This window comes from Rhinolophus sinicus, chromosome 5, assembly GCF_057876585.1.
Source record: "Rhinolophus sinicus isolate RSI-liver-muscle chromosome 5, RSI-T2T, whole genome shotgun sequence".
In the NCBI taxonomy this organism is placed as follows: Eukaryota; Metazoa; Chordata; class Mammalia; order Chiroptera; family Rhinolophidae; genus Rhinolophus; species Rhinolophus sinicus.
In genome coordinates, this window is record NC_142505.1 from 71,399,572 (window position 1) to 71,417,102 (window position 17,531).

At 49.0% G+C, this 17,531-nt stretch overlaps 1 protein-coding gene and 1 long non-coding RNA gene across 2 annotated transcripts in view; both read right to left on the reverse strand.

The window, feature by feature from the left end:
* Positions 1-53: 53 nt before the first annotated feature.
* Positions 54-4,651, reverse strand: LOC141567353 (uncharacterized). Its single transcript, XR_016021335.1, has 4 exons — positions 2,991-4,651; positions 2,736-2,868; positions 981-1,069; positions 54-99 (listed from the first exon to the last, which is right to left on the reverse strand). It is a non-coding gene; the product is annotated as an uncharacterized LOC141567353 (long non-coding RNA).
* A 2,884-nt stretch (positions 4,652-7,535) lies between these two features.
* Positions 7,536-17,531, reverse strand: part of LOC109439173 (BOLA class I histocompatibility antigen, alpha chain BL3-7-like) — a 28,028-nt gene continuing 18,032 nt past the window's right edge. Inside the window, exon 7 of the mRNA XM_088798570.1 lies at positions 7,536-8,450. Coding sequence (XP_088654696.1) covers positions 8,428-8,450 — 23 coding nt within the window. The 3' untranslated portion in view covers positions 7,536-8,427. The remainder of the gene's footprint in view (positions 8,451-17,531) is intronic.

Here is a 17,531-nt window from a genome sequence, read left to right on the forward strand (position 1 = left end):
GGGAAGCAGTGGAATATGGCTACCTGGGTGGCTGCCTGCCGGCCTCCCCTTGAATCGCTTGGTGCGCGAATTTGTAGCGCTTCCCACTCCAGCACATCCCTGATAAAAGAAAATGTTGGCAGCGCCAACCCAAGTGTTTTTTAAAGTGGGGGGTAGGGGGGTGGCATAGCTCAGGATGATAGCAGCCTCAATCTATGCAAAATAAAGGAAGGATTATACATAAGTTTGTTTTTTTCTTTGTAACATTAGTTTTTTATCTGTGAAATGAGATTGGAAATTATACTACCTCCCTCACATTGTGTTGTGGAGAGTAAATGAGTTACCATAGGTAATATGCCCAGAAGAAGGACTGGCAGAGGAAATGCACGCAACTTACTTAGCATCTTTTGGGGACCAGACCCTGTTTTAGGTCTTGGTGATACAGGACTCTTTTGGAGTTCCATAGGGAGGAGGGAAAGGGGTGATGTTCCCCCATTGGATCAAAGACCAGCAATTGTGGGATAGGCCCTTGGATAGAAGAGAAATAATGTTTCACTTAGAAGGAAGGTATATGGGGGGAGGGGGGGAATGTGTCTCTCAGAAAGAGCTGAATTGTTGGAGAAGCTGAGAACCAAACAATGAGATGGAGGTGGGTGGCCTCGCAGCCTTGGGGAAGGACCTTGGTAGCGCATGCTGGGAGGCTGCAGGAAGGAAGGCAGAATTTAGGTGAGGGGTGGTGGCAAAGTTGGCACACGCTGTGGCCACCCAGGTGTATGGAGAAGGCCACGATCCCTCCCTGGAGAACACCTGCGCTCCGGGGGTCTTGCAGGCTGTCCACCTATGCTCCTCCACAGCCTGATGATTTACCGGTTTGTATGCCACCTGCCTCCTTGGCACCCCCAACTAGCTGTCCTTTCTCTTTTCCAACATTGCACTCCACCCCAACCCACGTATCTTGTTTCTCCTGTGGTCGTGGTCCCTGCCTTCACCCACTGCAGTACCTGCTCACTGCCCGTGACTCGGCCAGGCCAGCGACTCGATGCATCTGGGTTTGTAAATGGGCTGTGCAAGCACTTCCCTGGCTGTTGGCCTGTAAGACAGAGTATTTCCTCTCCGCCCTCAAGCACTCTACCACCTCCCTCTGCTTCCCAAAGACATCAGAACTCAGTCACATTATTATATTTTTGCCCCTCTTTCAGCTATTTCTTGAACTTTGCCCAGGTAGCTCCTGTGGAATCAGCATCCCTGAGGTAGGGCTAGGAATCCAGGATTAAAAGGAGCCTTGCAGCTCCCTCACAAATGCATCTCCAGGAGCCTTTCCAGAAGCTGGCAGGTCCCAGGATAGTCCCTACCTCTGTGTCTTCCTGGATCGCTTCCTGAGAGCTGGACTGCAACCTCAATACATGCCTTTTGCCTCCCGTGGGTCCATGGGCCTCGCCCCACATGGGTCCCTTACTCAGACATGATTCTGGCAGTGCTCTGCCTATGGGGCCCAGGGAGTAATTCAGGTTTTGCTCTGGAGCCCACCAAGTCCGATCTGGCGATGCCAGCAGAGGAGACGGACAAATGGAATATAGTGGACTTCCTAGACAGTCAGAGCCTGCAGGATTTGGGCTTTCCATCTTCACTCCAGGGTCTAGAATTGGACTCTATATATGGAAGCTCTTTAATGATTGAGGCCTAAAGAATTAACTTCAAAAAGGTTGGAGACAGGAAACATGGGAGTATAATTATTGGTCTGTTCCATTCTTGCTAGTGAGGTGTAGGAGTGTGGCATTAAATGAATGCTGGGAACAGATCTTACAAAGAAATCACATGTCCTTTTTTTGTCTCTTGAAAAAGATTCAGTGTACATCATAGGCAGAAATCTGAGATCTAACGGTCCCCCAGAAAGCAGATCATAAGGCATTTGGTTTGGTCTTCCCTGGGAGATGGACTATGGGATTCCCCAGGCCTTGGTTGCTTCAGCAGATGCGCAGAGTCAGAGGCTGTGGAAGTGGGCATGGTCCCGCCAGGTGGCCTTAGCCGAGACAGGACTATAAGAAATGCAGGGAGAAGGCAAGCTTCTGGCCTTGATATTAAAGAATTGAACACAGCATTAGGTGGTAGGAAAAAATAAAAGATGACCCATGGTGTCTTTTCTGAGGTTTTTACCGGGAAGAGAATTTCATATGAACTAGGGTCGGGAGAATATGTTGAAATGGAACTTTGAGGCGGGCTAGCATACAAGATACGAGGGTTGAAGAGGAGACTGCCCTGTCTGCTCACACTTGGGCTACATAGCCGGCCTGCAGAGAAATTCCATCCTTTGCTGTAGGGGGAGAAGGGGGTTCTATGTGCTTAAGAAAAGGCAGACAAAAGGATTGTGTGTGGCCTCCAGCGATCCTCTTCCAGGCCACCTGGATCCCCCTTGATCTTTGTGGGCCCTGCTTTGGTGCCGAGTGGAATTGTCAACCAGAAGGCTCAGTCCAACTCTGGATCCGAGGCCTTCAGGATGAGGGAAAGGCGAGGAAGGCCTAAGGATGAACCTCAGTAGGGATAGCTATGGAGGAATGAGCCTCCCTGTTCTTTAATTCAAATCCCTGAGGTATCCATCCTACCCCTTTGGAAGTGGAAGAGGTGGGGAGAAAAGTAGTAACTTAAAGGGACGTTTCCTTCTTTTGCAGGTCTGCTGGTAAGAGCACCTGTTGCATCTCCTACACTTTTCACATGGAGAGATGAGCTGTTTCCCCAAGCCCAGAAAGTTAATTTATCACCTCCTTTAGCTCTCCCGGTCTCCTTTTGGCCTTGTTATTCCTAGCACCTCTCACTTCTCTCATTAACACTGCCAGCACAAACTGCTTTCCCTTCTAGCACTCCAAGACCTCGTCACCACCCTGTCAGGAATTGCTGTGAAATGAGAAAGGGAAGAGAACAGAGTTACCTACTTTAATACCTGGGTTTTCCCCACATCCCATTTTCAAAAAGTCATTTCTTTATTTTATAAAGAAATAAACCTTATTTATACTTACATGCTTCCTATTTTGAGGACACAGCTAAGCTCTTTTAGGAAGGGGGCAATACAATTTATTTTGTAGCTAACTTCGATTAGTTTCTCCCCTGGCATGTCCTCCCTGCACTTGTGATGGACCACAGTGAAATGCTCAAGGCCGATTTGGTCTGATTTAAAAAAAAAAAAAGAAGAAAGCCTTCTTTTAAATATTTTATCTTTTTATGCCTAAAAATATCATCTTGTAGCCTATTTCTTGTGATTGGGGAAAGAAAGTGGTCTCACCTGTTCTCATCTACCCTTATCACTTGGTACTACTCTTTAGTGTCCTAGGGAAGGACCAGAATTCAACCTGCCTTCTTTGCACAGAACTGTATAGTTCAACTTGATTTGATAGCCACCAGCCAAGTATGACTATTTAAAATCAATTAAAATTAAATACAATTACAAATTCAGATCCTGAGTTGCACTAGCTCAGAAGTATATGTAGCTGTACCTCCTGTGTCAGACAGCAGAGACTGAAAACACGTCCATCATTGCAGGAAGTCCTTTAGACCTGGTCTAGAGGACTAGTGGCCCTGCCTCCCCCCTTCTGTAATCTTAGCAGTAAATATTTGTAGTAACGTCACTTATAGCATAACTTTTAGAGGGAGTCAGGGCCTGGGGCTGGGAAATACATGGAATCTCTAGGTCCTATAAAAGTTCCAGGAGGCGTGGCATAGTGGCCAAAGGTTGATGGGCAACGGCAGGGGAACCTTGGCATTTAAGAAAGTACCTTAGGGCTGACGTTAGTGTGTATCGGCCCAGGGCCACCCCCACTCTGACAAGGGCAGGCTGACTTTGGTCTTGCGTGTTCTGCGTAATACTTAAAACCAAAACAGAAAAGACTGCCCTATGGCCTTGCTGAAACTGAGGAGTAGCTAAAGTGCCTTTTACTACTTATCATTTCCAGATCTTGATGTCATGTATCCTTTGTCTGCCATAGTCCTTTTCTCCCAAATGGCAGTTCTAATGTTTAAAAAACCCTTGCTGACCCTGCTACCTGCGTGCCAAGAACTGGGAGAAGTCTGGGTCCTATCAATTAATTGCTGATGTTAAGACTACATTTAATAAGCTTCTGGCTAGGTGAGGCTGTTCTTTCACTGAACACTTCTGAACACCTTGCCAGGCACTGGCTGTAGGGCCTAAGTGAGGCTGGAATGGCATGTCTGGATATGTCTGGTTTCCCTGAGTCTAGACCAGTGGTTCTCAACGCTCCCTCCCCTGACATCTGACAGGTCTGGAGACCTTTGTTGTCACAACTGGTGGGTGCTACTTGGATCTAGTGGGTGGAGACCAGGGATGCTACTAAGTAGCCGTCATTCAGGGTGTCATGCGGAGTCTCAGCTCCCGCTCCCCGCACAAGAAGGCAGGATACAATGAGGCCAAAAAGGAACACCCACGGAGTCATAGATAGGGGAGCCACTCCACTACACTCTCGCTGGCGGCTGGGTGAGAGACACAGGAAGCAGGGGCCACACTATCCGCAACCTGCCAGCCACTTCTCTGTCAACCAACCTCACTTGCTAACTACAATCTGCGCCTCTGCCAACCAACCAACCCCACTTGCTAGCTGCAGTCCGCCGTGCTAACTGCAATCACGCTTGTCAGCTCAGCTACCATTCGCTGCTAGCATAGCCACAGCAGTTATATTAGTGGCCAATGGCTCACTGGTTACAGCTGATGGCCAACTAGCCACAGCTGATGGCTATCCAATCACAATTGATGGCCATTTACTACCTGTGCCAGCACCTTTCCACGTGAGGCCGAGAGCCTGGAAACTGCACTCCTGGCTCTGTCCCCACCCTACTATGCACAGGACCCAACCCCAATAAAGAATTATCTCGCTCAAAAGGTCAGCAGTGCTGAGGTTAGAAACCTTGGTCCAGACCACAACATGCATCAGTTCTTCATGCCCAGACTAAGCGTGAGGTCCAGGCTCAGTGGGAGAGGAAGGAAGACTAGCAAGTATCTGACCAATTGGGAAGGAAAACAATTAGGAGTTGACGGAACAGTGACCTCCATACAGCTAAAGGGCTGGTATAAGTGGAGTGTGCTTAACTGCATCAGGGGCTAACAGCGAAGGTCATAGTGCAGTTGGAGTTGAGGATTTCAGATGTGTACCAAGATGGTGAAGATGAGTGTGGGGACAGAGCCAGGAGTGCAGTTTCCAGGCTCTCGGCCTCAGGTGGAAAGGTGCTGGCTCAGGTAGTAAATGGCCATCAACTGTGATTGGATGGCCATCAGCTGTGGCTAGTTGGCCGTCAGCTGTAACCAGTGAGCCATTGGCCACTAATATAACTGCTGTGGCTACGCTAGCAAAAAAATGGGGGCTAGCAAGAAGATGGTGGCTGAGCTAGCAAGAGCGGATTGCAGTTGGTTCAGCGGATTGAAGCTAGCAAGTGAGGTTGGTCGGTTGGCAGAGAGAGAAGTGGAGGGCAGGTTGCAGGTCATGTGGCTCCTGCTTCCTGTGTCTCCAACCCAGCCACTAGCGAGACTATAGTGATATGACTCCCCATCTATGGCTCTGTGGGTGTTCCTTTTTGGCCTCACCATGTCCTGCTTTCTTATGTGGGGAGTGGGAGCTGAGACCTACATGACACCCTGCATGACAATGAGTTCCCAGGTACAGCCAGCCACAGGAATAGAGAGGAGTAAGGTTAAGTTTATATATTCGGACTTGTGACACAGCAGTCAACAGGTGAACCTAGCAGGGAAGACAGTAAAGAGAGGAGCATCTGGTGGACATGGGTATACCACTTTTTCTCAACATTTTTGTAACCCAGGCTTCTACTTATACCTAAAAATCTCACATTCTCCCTCCAGCAATATTTAAATTTTCAAGTTTGTCAATTAATCATAAATGATAACTTTGGGAGGCAAAATTTTATTCAGGTGTTGTGATAACCAGTTAAACTTTAACTTTTGTCCTGGGTGGTGTAGAAGATGCAACGCAACACAGCTGCCACTTTAACACATTCTTGCACTGTTTCCTCTTCACAGGTAGATATAGCCAAAAAAAGAAAAGCTTTTAAGATGTAAGGGTAAAATGGAATGAAGTTCTTCCAGTGAGGAGTGACATCAATGTGAAACACATTCTTCCCAAAAGCTATGACAGGAATGTTTTAAGAACAAGGTCAAGAACATATTACCCAAAATAGTTCTGGATATTTCACTTTTTTTCTTGAGATAACATTGACGAATGTGGTCCTCAAAAGATGGGCCAAGAAAATTAGACATTTTAAGCATGAGTTTGCTGTCCGTCGCTGTATTTTTGGCAAGTTTTGCTTAAAGTAGTTCATAATGAACAATGATCTTGGTGTTTGCCCGTTGACATTTCAGGGTCAATGTATTTTAAGCTGCAATGTGTTAAATTCTGCAGAAAGTTATAATTTTTGAATTTTTAAAGTACAGTCTTTTCCATTGGTGTTCCAAAGTCAGGGTTCTGTCATTGATGTTCCAAAATCTGTTCTGTCTATACATTCAGCTGAATCCAGTTCCTTGACAACCAAGGCATGCCTCAGTTATGTAACAAAACACTGAATGGCATTCAGATGTTCCAAAACTAACGCAAACTGGGGTTACATGTCTTGGTTTTCACAGTGGATATGCTGTCAGCAAGGCTGGACATTTCCAGTAGATTACGGGCCAATGGATGGAAGTTAATATTTGGTGGTGACTGCTGCAGTACATCTTGATGCCAGCTTTCTTTAATTTTTGTCCAAAATCCGGGTCTAAAACATGGCAATGATGTTGCACCATCAATGTAGACTCCTAATTTTCCCTCTAACTCACTTCATTTGATACAGCTTCAAAAATACTGTCTTTAGTGGTCGAGTATTAGGCTTGGGAAAACAGCACATCCACACTTTTGAAAGCTTAATGGTGATCATAAGAAAAGCACAATTATATTCATCAATAGATTCATATCAACCAATAACAAAGAAGGATGAGCTGATGTTTTTTAAACCTGCAGTTTGATATACTGAGTCATCAGTTCAGAGTTAAGACTGAAGAAGTAGATGAAGAAATTCTGGGATTCTTTAATTTCCTCTCAAAGTTGTGGCAGCACTCGGAATGCAGGGTTTCACAAGTTTCCCCATTTTTTTCTCCTTTGCAATTAAAAGGGCTATTTAACATTAGGCTTTCATAGCCTTCGTAGATTCTTGTTAATATCCTGATACTGTCCAATCTTAAAGCTGTAGAGCGCTGTGCTTTGCAGAACATTCCACTGTTTTTAATGGCATAAATTGAACAGTGTTTGGCATGGTGTCACTGCCCAGTACTTTCAGATAAATAACTGAAGAAGTTGACCCTATCATCTACACTATAACAAATATATACTTGATAAGAGCCTCAAAAATTTTTTTGGCTGTTATCTTTAGCTACCTGAAAGGAGAAAACAAAACCAAAGAGTACTGATGATGGAAGCATCTGGTCCTTTTTTTTTACCCCCTTCTTCTACCGGCCCCCCCCCCCCCCCCCCCCCCCCCCCCCCCCCCCCCCCCCCCCGGCAGCTGGTTGCTGGTCCTTCAGCTGGCAGCCACTCACCTCACAGCATGGCCGCAGGCAGCCCACGGCAGCCCGGCTCCAGATAGAGCTGTTGTTCACAATCTTAGCTGTAGAGGGTGCAGCTCACTGGCCCTTGTGGGAATTGAATCCGCCACCTCAGGTGTTAGGAGCACGGTGCTCCCACAGCCTGCACCACCCTGGCTTGTCCGCATCTGGTCCTTCTTGCAGAGTGATGATTTTATGGGCAGCAGTGTGGTGGCAAGGCAATATAGGCGTCCAGTTATGCCTGAATTTTCTTTATACACCCATCTGCTGCCTAAAACCTATACCATTTAATGGTGCCCTTTGGTCAAATCGAAATGATCTTTACTTTCATAATCCTCTGCTTCTAGCTTGAAGAGTCAAAACAAACTCTAACTCATGAGATGGACAAAATGGAAGATGTAAATAAGTAAGCTTTTTAGAAGTAAAAAGCCTCTTTCTATACAAAATTAAACTAAAAGAATATTGACCTGGAAACAATACAACTGCCCTGGATTTGTGATACAAATAGCACTATAAATGGCACCATATCTACACTGAACATCTGTGGCTGCCCAACCTGTCACACTCCCCATCAATTATAGGCCTTATTCTGAATACTTCTTGCTCTATCTTTGTACTCCCACCAGCCGAGGAGTTCTTCCCAACTGTGTTTATTATATTATGAAAAATTAACTTTTTTTCAACTTGACAACACTAAATTTGATATATATAACTCCCCATGCCCCACTCCTTTCAAACACCCTCATTCCCTCCTTATGCCTCTCACCTTGTACTCCTGCACCACCTCCTCCAATGGCACCACGCTGTGCTGTTTGTGGCTCCTGGATTCTCGGCACACCACACAGATGGCCTCTTCGTCCACCTCACAGAAGAGCTTCAGGGTTTCCTGGTGTTTGGAACAGATGCCTTGATCATCCCCCCTCCCCCCATAAGGACTGGGGCACATCTGGCGAATTATCCTACTGTGTTAGCCAGCTGTAAATTGGAAGGAAAGCTGCAACGTGTAAAGCTCTTTCGGCACTGGGGGCAGGTGAACTGCCCTGGAAGGGCCCGAGGAGGAGGCAGGTGGGTGTCAGGATACAGATCGTCGGTGTCCTCATGGTATTCTTCCAGTGTCTCTTCACGGTAGACGTCTCAGGCCACGTCTCAAGCCTCCCAGGTAATAGTCCCGATCTTCCTCTTCCTCTGGGTCCCACACATGGGCCATGTTGTCCCAATTCCTTATGCCACCGTCACCGACCCAGGGTTCATCATCCTCGGTCGTGGAACAACTCGTCAGCATTCCCCTGGTACAGTGCCTCTCAAATAGAGTTGTCCCATCCACCAATGGCCCCCACCACCTCGTTGCCGTCGTCCTCCTCCCATTCACCTTCCTCCTCCCGTCTTCCTCGTCCTCTTTGCCCCACAGCTGGGTCACACACCCCCGGCAGAAACAGCCGATCGACTTGGGGGGGTCTGTGAAGTAATCCAGGGAGATGGCGCACACCACTTCCTCCTGAAGGGTCTGTACAGGGCTGGGAGTAGTGGCATACCCAGCTATCTTAATGCGCTGTGGGCAGGTGTGAATGTGTCAGCTTAGAGCTGAGGAGGGGCTTGGGGGACGTGGTGACCTAAGACTCCTCGACCCTGCTCTTCCTCCTCAGGCCCACAGACAAGTCTTGCTCCCCTCTCTCAGGCTTTTCCCAGCTCGAGGCGCGAAGGCCCCGGGTCTGGATTCAAAGCTGTCCTCCGAGGGCATCGGGGGCAGAACCAGGTTTCAGCTCCCACTTGCCCTCGAGGCTCAGCGTGCAAACCCAGATTCCACCACGTTTCTCACCTCCCTCCGGGTTTGCCGGACCGGCGTCCTTACCCGGCCTGGGACGACCGAAAATAATATGGGCTCTCTAGCCCACCATGAGGGGGCCGTCTGGGCCCACAGAGGACAATATCTCCATGGTACCCCCTGGAGACGCTCCAGTGGGCTGCCACTGCGCCCATCCAACCGCCTCAGATAGCTTGGTGAGAATAGGCGGAGAGAGAATTGATTTAAGCCATTGGGGAGCATTAAGCACGCTTTAACCATCCAGACACAGAGTCCAGGGGCCGCTGGGGAGACTCGGTGCCTGGAGAAGGACCCAAAAGGGTGGTAAGTGCGGTAGGCCAAGTTCAGGTGCTCTCGTACACTTCCTGCTCTTCTAGCCAGAGACCTTTGTGGTAGGGAGGGCTCCACCTTGGCAGCGGCAGCGATCTGCATTGTGGTCTGCAGGAACCAGGCAGGACCGAGCTTGTGGTGCGGAGTGGCAGTGAGGTCAAAGGATCTTGCACGGGGACTTGTGTTTCTCCAACTTTCCTCTTCAAACCAGGGCACCCCTTGTCTTCTGCACAGCCTCGTCCTTCTAACCCTGACCTCTCCCACCTTAACTTCTGTGTTCATCTCCACTGTTCCGCGACCCCTCAGACACTGCAGACTTAGCCCTACATTGACTTTTGTAGATCTTTTGGCCTCCCTCCATCCATACTCCTTACACGTATCAATGCATACATGCATTCACACACCCAACTACCCATTCATTTTTTCATTCTTCCATCTAGCCTTCCATTCATCCTGTGCATGCATAACCCATCCATCCACTTGTCCACCCACTTACATTTATCCATGTTATAGGAATAAACAAATTCTTTTAAAAAGAGGGAGACATGATCAGTCTCTTATGATGAGGCAGAAAAAGAGTTAATAAAAGTGAGCCCAAGCGGGACTGCCCAGGCCTGCATCCCCTCCTCAGGGACCACTGAGACTCAGTCTGTGGAGATGAATTTTTCTGTGGAAGCATCCTTAGAAAAAGGAGATAAAACACCAACCAGAAATATCTAGTTTTTGACACCTGCCCAGATCGCTGAAGCCTGCCCCCAGCATGAACTGCAGCCGCGTTATAATACAAGTAGAATAAAATGAACATTGAGGCTTGACCCTGTTCCCATGTTTTGCTGTATGCATTATGGGTAAGAGCATGCTCAGAAAGAATCTAGTTATGTAACCTGCATATGTCAATCAAATAATCTCAGTCTATACGTCACATAGCCTGCTGTAGGAAAATCTACCTACCCTTTCCTATATAAGAAAAAGACAACCTAAAGTTAGGTGCAGTTGTCCACTGGAGACTCTACCACCGGCAGCCTCTTTGCCAGCGCCTGTCTTCTTAAATAAACCTTCTCACTTCTATTCTTTTTCAGTCTGTGAATGCTTTCACTTTCTGAGAATGACCAGGGGTTAATTCTGTCAATTCTACACCTGTACACCTTCAAGTACAGTTATAGATGTGTGGTCATCCTTCAGGAAGTTTTTACAGGTTTTTTTCTATTTTTACTTGACCCTCAGTAAGAAATATATTGCACATATTGATCTGATATAGACATGCACATACACGTATGTAACAAACAGAATTTCTGGAAATTGTTCTTTCCCTTACGGCATTCAAGGCACCCTTCCTTATGTTCTATTTTACTTCAATTAAATGCTGTTCAAGATCCATTGTAGTGATTGCATCCCTCACTCATTGGTCACTGTTTGGTCTGAGGAACATCACCTGTCCTAATGGAACCTTCAATGCACCCTGAAACCCCTCCTCTCCGTCTCTGGTCCCAAACTTGAACTGTAAGTTCCACAGAGCAAGGATGGTAAATGTGCTATTCCACATTGTGCAGACAAGTCTTCTATCTTAGTGCTGAACATACAGCGAACGCTCCCTACATACCTGCTGAGTAAGTAAATGAATTACGTCCTGCTGATTTTTATCTTTTCAGATCTAGGCTGCCTCCTTCCCTGTGCCTGCCATCCTTCCAACTGGGCAAGTATCCTAAAGGCTCATTGCCCTCATTTCAGTCCATCCGGAAGCCACCAGAACCTCCACCTGAAATGAAAGTCTGACTTACAGCAGGCTGTTGCCTCTATGTCTGGACATACTGTTGTCCCACCTAGAGGGCTCTGGTCTCACGACCTCACCTAGATATAATTCCTAATTATCCTTCAGGTCTTCCCACGCATAATCTCCTGCAGGAGACTCTTACCTGACGCTGGACCAGGCTGTGTTAGGATCCCAACTCTGTCATTCTCTGTGTGACCTTGCATTAGTTTCTTAACATCTCTGTGTGGCAGTTTCCTATCTGAAAAGTGAAGATGATAGTAGCACACACATCATGGGTTGTTGTGAAGTTGGATTAACTGACATCTGTAAAGTGAAGCAGTGCCCACTGGAGTTATTTTTGTATACTCATTTTCTGCCACTATATTCCTGTCCTGTAGTAGGTGAGCCTTGGAAGGAACTCTTCCCCCATCTCCTTTTCTCTCCCACTTTGAATAGGAACCCTGTGGTGAAAGATAGCCTACCATATGCCGTCCTAGTTCTGAGAGACTTATGTCTGGAGAGGGAGGGAGTTGAAACCAAGGCCTGACCTGTCTAAGGTGGGACACCTATTGGTGGTGTTATTTGTTAGGGAACTAAGACTCCCAGCATACAATCTGGGAGCCTTCGTAGGGGTCATGTAGCCTGAGAAGCCGTGTATGGGGGTGGGGAGGGGGTGTCTGAGTAACAAGAACTGGAACTGAATGTCAAGGCTGGAATACTTCCCCCTCTGCAGGGTCTGCCCTACACAGAAGGGGTTGGAGGAATGAGCTGGGGAGCAGATGGAGGGAAGAGGGGGTTGCTCAAAAGCATGTCCCTGCCTGCCTCAGAGTAGCTGAGCCCAGGTGGGAAGGACAGCTGAAAGAAAGAGCAAGGCGGAGCATGTGGGAGAAGATGGTGAGAGAAGGCTAGAGGGGGCATCTAAGGAAGTGGTGGGACCTAAAGGAACAGAGTGAGCACCCGATCTCCAGAATACCTAGAATACCTAAGGGAATGAGGATCTGTAAAGTTCAACACCTATTTTGTCTTCCTTTCTTCTCTAAATTACCTCTCCTCAAATCCAAGTGGCAGCTGGGAGAGGGGCTTTATTCAGATTCCATCACGTTGTGAAGCTTAGCCGATCTTTTCCAGGGTGTATGGAAGGCTCGGTTTAAAGCTCTCTTGCAGCCCCCACATCCCCTACCAACCAGGCACACTCTCCTATTTGCAGGACTGCTAACTTTCTCCTGAACTCAGCTGGGAGCTGTGGGTTGTGAGGGTAGGCCACCAGGCACACAGGGCCTCAGGTGCCACTACTCAGGGGCACTGGGAAAATGCCGCAGTGGAGGGCAATCAGGCTAGGGCTCAGCAACAGGGAAGGCTGCCAGGGCATTTTTCTCAGGACTCTGATTTCGAAAACTTTATCTGTGGGAACTCACACCAGCCTTTTTAGGCTGGCGAAGCCCACACAGGAGTTCAGCTGCAGACGATGAAATTCCTGTTCCTGGTGAGGTAATCAATCCCTTGTCACACAGACACTGGGGACCATTTGTCAGAGGTACCAGGGAGGTGGTCTAGCATGGGCTCGGCCGCACAGGGGTTGGCAAATCTGGCCCTCGGTTCCTTTTTGTAAGGCACAAGAGCTAAGAATAGTTTTTAAATTTTAAAGGGGTGGTAAGAATATATAAAGAAAATGAAAATAACTATGTGGACAGAGACTGTATGTGGCCAGAAAAGTCTAAAATATTTACTATCTGACACTTTACAGAAAAAGTTTGTCAACCCCTGGGCTAGGAGGCTAGAGTGCCATCTGATGTGACAGTTTGGCGGGTATCTCCCCTCTGGGTTCCAGACTCAGGCTCTTCTCCCACCTTTGGCCCTCCCTGCTCCCAGTCAGAGTCCAGAGGTCCTGGTTGGAGACAGTCAGTGTAACCAGTGGGTCGGCCTCGGGTCTGGTTGTGGAATTTGGCTGGTCTCACTATTACAGATTATAGGAATACTGGTGGTCCTGTCTCTCAGCTCTGCTTGAAATGTAACATCTGCACAGAAATGGGTTGTTTCCTGTTTGGGGCTTATCATGAACAGTGCTTCAAACACTTGATTCTGTCCTTTTGTGAATATAGTATGCATTTCCTTCTCTTGGGCATAAGATTTAGGAGTGGAGTCTGTGGGTCAGAGGGACACATATGTTAGTTTTTAGTCTGTCTTACTTATTATTTAAACCTTGGAATTAAGGTCCCTGGCACTTTGATCATTTCACTAGGCAGGTTGGGCAGGACCGGACTGCGACGCTGAGGCTGAGAGGCTGTAACCCGGAATGCCGGAGGGCACCCTTAGGTCTCTCCTTGCTGGTCCTCTCTGCAAAGCAGGCCAGGCCTGCTGTACCACCAGTCCTCAGGCAGCACACGGATTTAGGGGACTTAGGAGCAGGATGTTCTGACCATCAGTGATTTTTGGGAAGACCTTGAGCCCAGTCTGTCACTGACTCGTTAATCTTAATGGGCTTTCTCTCCCGCCACCTGCCCAGCTGCCCTATGGAGTTGAAGACGATGAATGCCAGGCACCTATGTCATCTCCTGATGGGGATAGAGGCTGGATGGCAGACAGTTGAGCCAGGATAGTTCCTCCTGCACTCTTGCCCCTGGTGCGTGGGCAGGGAAGAGCACAGAGGATGTGTGCTTGAGAACCCATTGGAGAGCCCCTGAGGACAGCTCCGGGCCACCCTCCTCTTGGCCCACCTGATTCAGGGTCAGGCAGGGGTCCAGGCTTTAATCTCTGGATGGGAAACCCACCTGGAAGCCTATAGCCCACCCCCAACCCCCAGATGCCAGGGGAAGAGGGAGTTCAGCACAGTCTCACTCTCCTTGAACTCAACCCCACTGCAGTGCTGACGGCTCTGGCTCCCGGGTTCACTGTGCAGCAAAAGCCGGGAGTGGCCTGGCCAAATGAGGATCAGCCCTTTGTCATAGGCAGTGGGGAGGCTGACTCCCTCCTCCTTGGTTGTTTGCCTTAACGTGAGGCTGTGTGTCTCCATTCCGGATCTTACTGTTCAGTTATGGGGTAGTTCAGGGACAAGGAGAGGCTAAAAAGACACAGGTGAGACAGCCTATGCTCTCAGTTACTCTTGTGATTCACCCTGGTCTGTGAGCTTCTCCGGGAAGTTAGAGGGAAAACAAAGATGAGCCCAGGCCTGGGCCTTCCTGCTGGCCTTTGTTGCTGTCCCCATGGCCAGCCTGGGCACGCCCTGTGCTACTCATCATGGCACCCTGGAGTCACAGGTGTGGGTGCTGTGGGACCTCAGAGCAGAGATGTCCAGAAGGGCTTCCAGGAGGGCGGCTTGAGCATGAACTCTGGAGAGTTCCAGGAGGCCTCAGGGAGGACAGGCATGGTCAGAACAGTGAGGTCACAGTGAAGGTGGCTTGTATGAAAGCCTTGCCATTTCATGGGTATGGATCTAATCTTATTCACTGAATACCCACGATTCATTCTTTTTCACTAATGAATTCATTCATTCAGCACATCACCACAAACAGTAGATTCTGTCTAGTGTGTGAATCAGGGTGGGGGCTGCTCCAGCTGGCAAAGGGTTAGTAGGACACAGGAAACAGAAAGAAGACCCCCCAAGCCAGGCAGACACTGTAGCAGTATCCCCTGTGGACAAAAATGGGGTTCTATGGAAAGTAACCTCACAGGATTGTCATGCAGGGTGTCATGCGGGGTCTCTGGTCCCGCTCCCCACATAAGAACGCAGGACATGGTGAGGCCAAAAGGAACATCCACGGAGCCAGAGATAGGGGAGTCATACCACTATAGTCTCACTGGCAGCTGGGTTGGAGACACAGGAAGCAGGATCCACACGACCTGCAACCTGCCCTCCGCTTCTCTCTCTCTGCCAACCGACCAACCTCACTTGCTAGCTTCAATCCGCTGTACCAACTGCAATCCGCTCTTGCTAGCTCAGCCACCATCTTCTTGCTAGCCCCCATTTGCTGCTAGCGTAGCCATAGCGGTTATATTAGTGGCCAATGGCTCACTGGTTACAGCTGACGGCCAAATAGCCACAGCTGACGGCCAAATAGCCACAGCTGATGGCCATCCGATCACAGTTGATGGCCATTTACTACCTGAGCCAGCACCTTTGCACGTGAGGCTGAGAGCCTGGAAACTGCTTTCTGGGGCTCTGACCCCACACTCCACCCCTACAGGCTCTTGCCTCACCATCTACGCTACAAGTGTCTTCCACAAGGGGCCCTGTGCGAGGAGCCTGGAGGTGAATGCAATATCCTGGGCACAGCTAGGCTCTCTGGGCACAGCCAGGGTTTCTCAGGGCACCACCAGTACTTCTGGGCATGGCCAGACTTCCTGGGCTTCCTAGGGTACCACTAGTTTTCCCGGACACAGCCAGGGTTTCTCAGGGCACCACCAGTACTTCTGGGCACGGCCAGACTTCCTGGACTTCTTAGGGTACCGCTACTTTCCCAGGGCACAACTTGGATTTCTCAGGGCACTGCCACTCTCTCTGGGCACAGCCAGACTTCCTGGACTCAGCCAGGGTTCTCAGGGCACTGCCACTCTCTCTGGGAACAGCCCGACTTCCTGGGCACAGCCAGGGCATCTCAGGGCTCAGCCAGACTTCCTGGACTCAGCCAGGTCTCTCAGGGTACTGCCACTCTCTCTGGGCACTGCCAGACTTCCCAGACCCAGCCAGGGCTCCCAGGGCACTGCCACTCTCTCTGGGCCTCTCAGGGTACCACGCCGGAACAACAGCGACCCACAGTGAAGGCGCCCACACACCCTCAACAGCGGCCAGTCAACACACAAAAGCAAATATCCCCCAGTTCCACTACATGGTGGTATGTTCCCAAACAGTCAAGCAGTCCATTAAATTAGGGATGGAAGGCAATTCCCCACAGTCAATAGTCATTCACCAGGGCTGTCCTGGGGGTGAGGGATGACCTTGACCTCACCCTCACTCCCACAGAGGACTCAGCAAGCGTTTCCTCCTGGGACTACAAGTCCCACATCGGGGCAACCTCAGCAAGAACTTCCCAGCCCAAAGGGCAGCAACAATCTTCACTTTCTCCAGCCTATGCTGGTTGGGGAACCGTCCACATCTTCCCACCCCTCCATGGGAGTCCAGCTCTCCTGCAGCTGCTCCTCCTGGTTTTCCTGAGACTGAGTGTTCACATGCACAAACTGCTCCGCCATCCTTTGGAAAGTTTTGACCAGTGCCATACCCTGCTCGCTGCACCATGTCATGCAGGGTGTCATGCGGGGTCTTTGGTCCTGCTCCCCACATAAGAACGCAGGACATGGTGAAGCCAAAAAGGAACATCCACGGAGCCAGAGATAGGGGAGTCATACCACTATAGTCTCGCTGGCAGCTGGGTTGGAGACACAGGAAGCAGGATCCACACAACCTGCAACCTGCCCTCCGCTTCTCTCTCTCTCTCTCTGCCAACCAACCAACCTCACTTGCTAGCTTTAATCCACTGTACCAACTGCAATCCGCTCTTGCTAGCTCAGCCACCATCTTCTTGCTAGCCCCCATTTGCTGCTACCATAGCCACAGCAGTTATATTAGTGGCCAATGGCTCACTGATTACGGTTGATGTCCAACTAACCACAACTGATGGCCATCCAATCACAGTTGATGGTCATTTACTACCCAGCCTGGAAACTGCACTCCTGGCTCTGTCCCTACAGGGTGATCTGATCATAAATTCCTAACTTGGCTGGTATTGGGTGGGTAGTCAGGCCTCAGGCCTGTAACTTCTTTAGTAAAAGGCTTATCTTTGCCTTAAGCAGCCCTGCCCATTGTTTCTGTGCATCTCCGTAACACACATTTGAAATGCCAGAAGTGATTCTTTTCCAGATCCCTGGAAAGGTAACCACCCTCAAGGGAGCACATAATCTTGTTAACTATCCTGTCCCTTGCTTTCTCCCACCTTCATGCAATCTTCCATATGGCCCCTCCTTAATTTCAAATGGGTAAAAGAAGCTACAAAACTCATTCTCCAGAGCATCTGAGATCTTGCTTCTCAGCAATGTCATCAGTTGGGCTCAAATAAATACTTATGAAAATTCTCTACAGGTGTAGATGTTCTTAC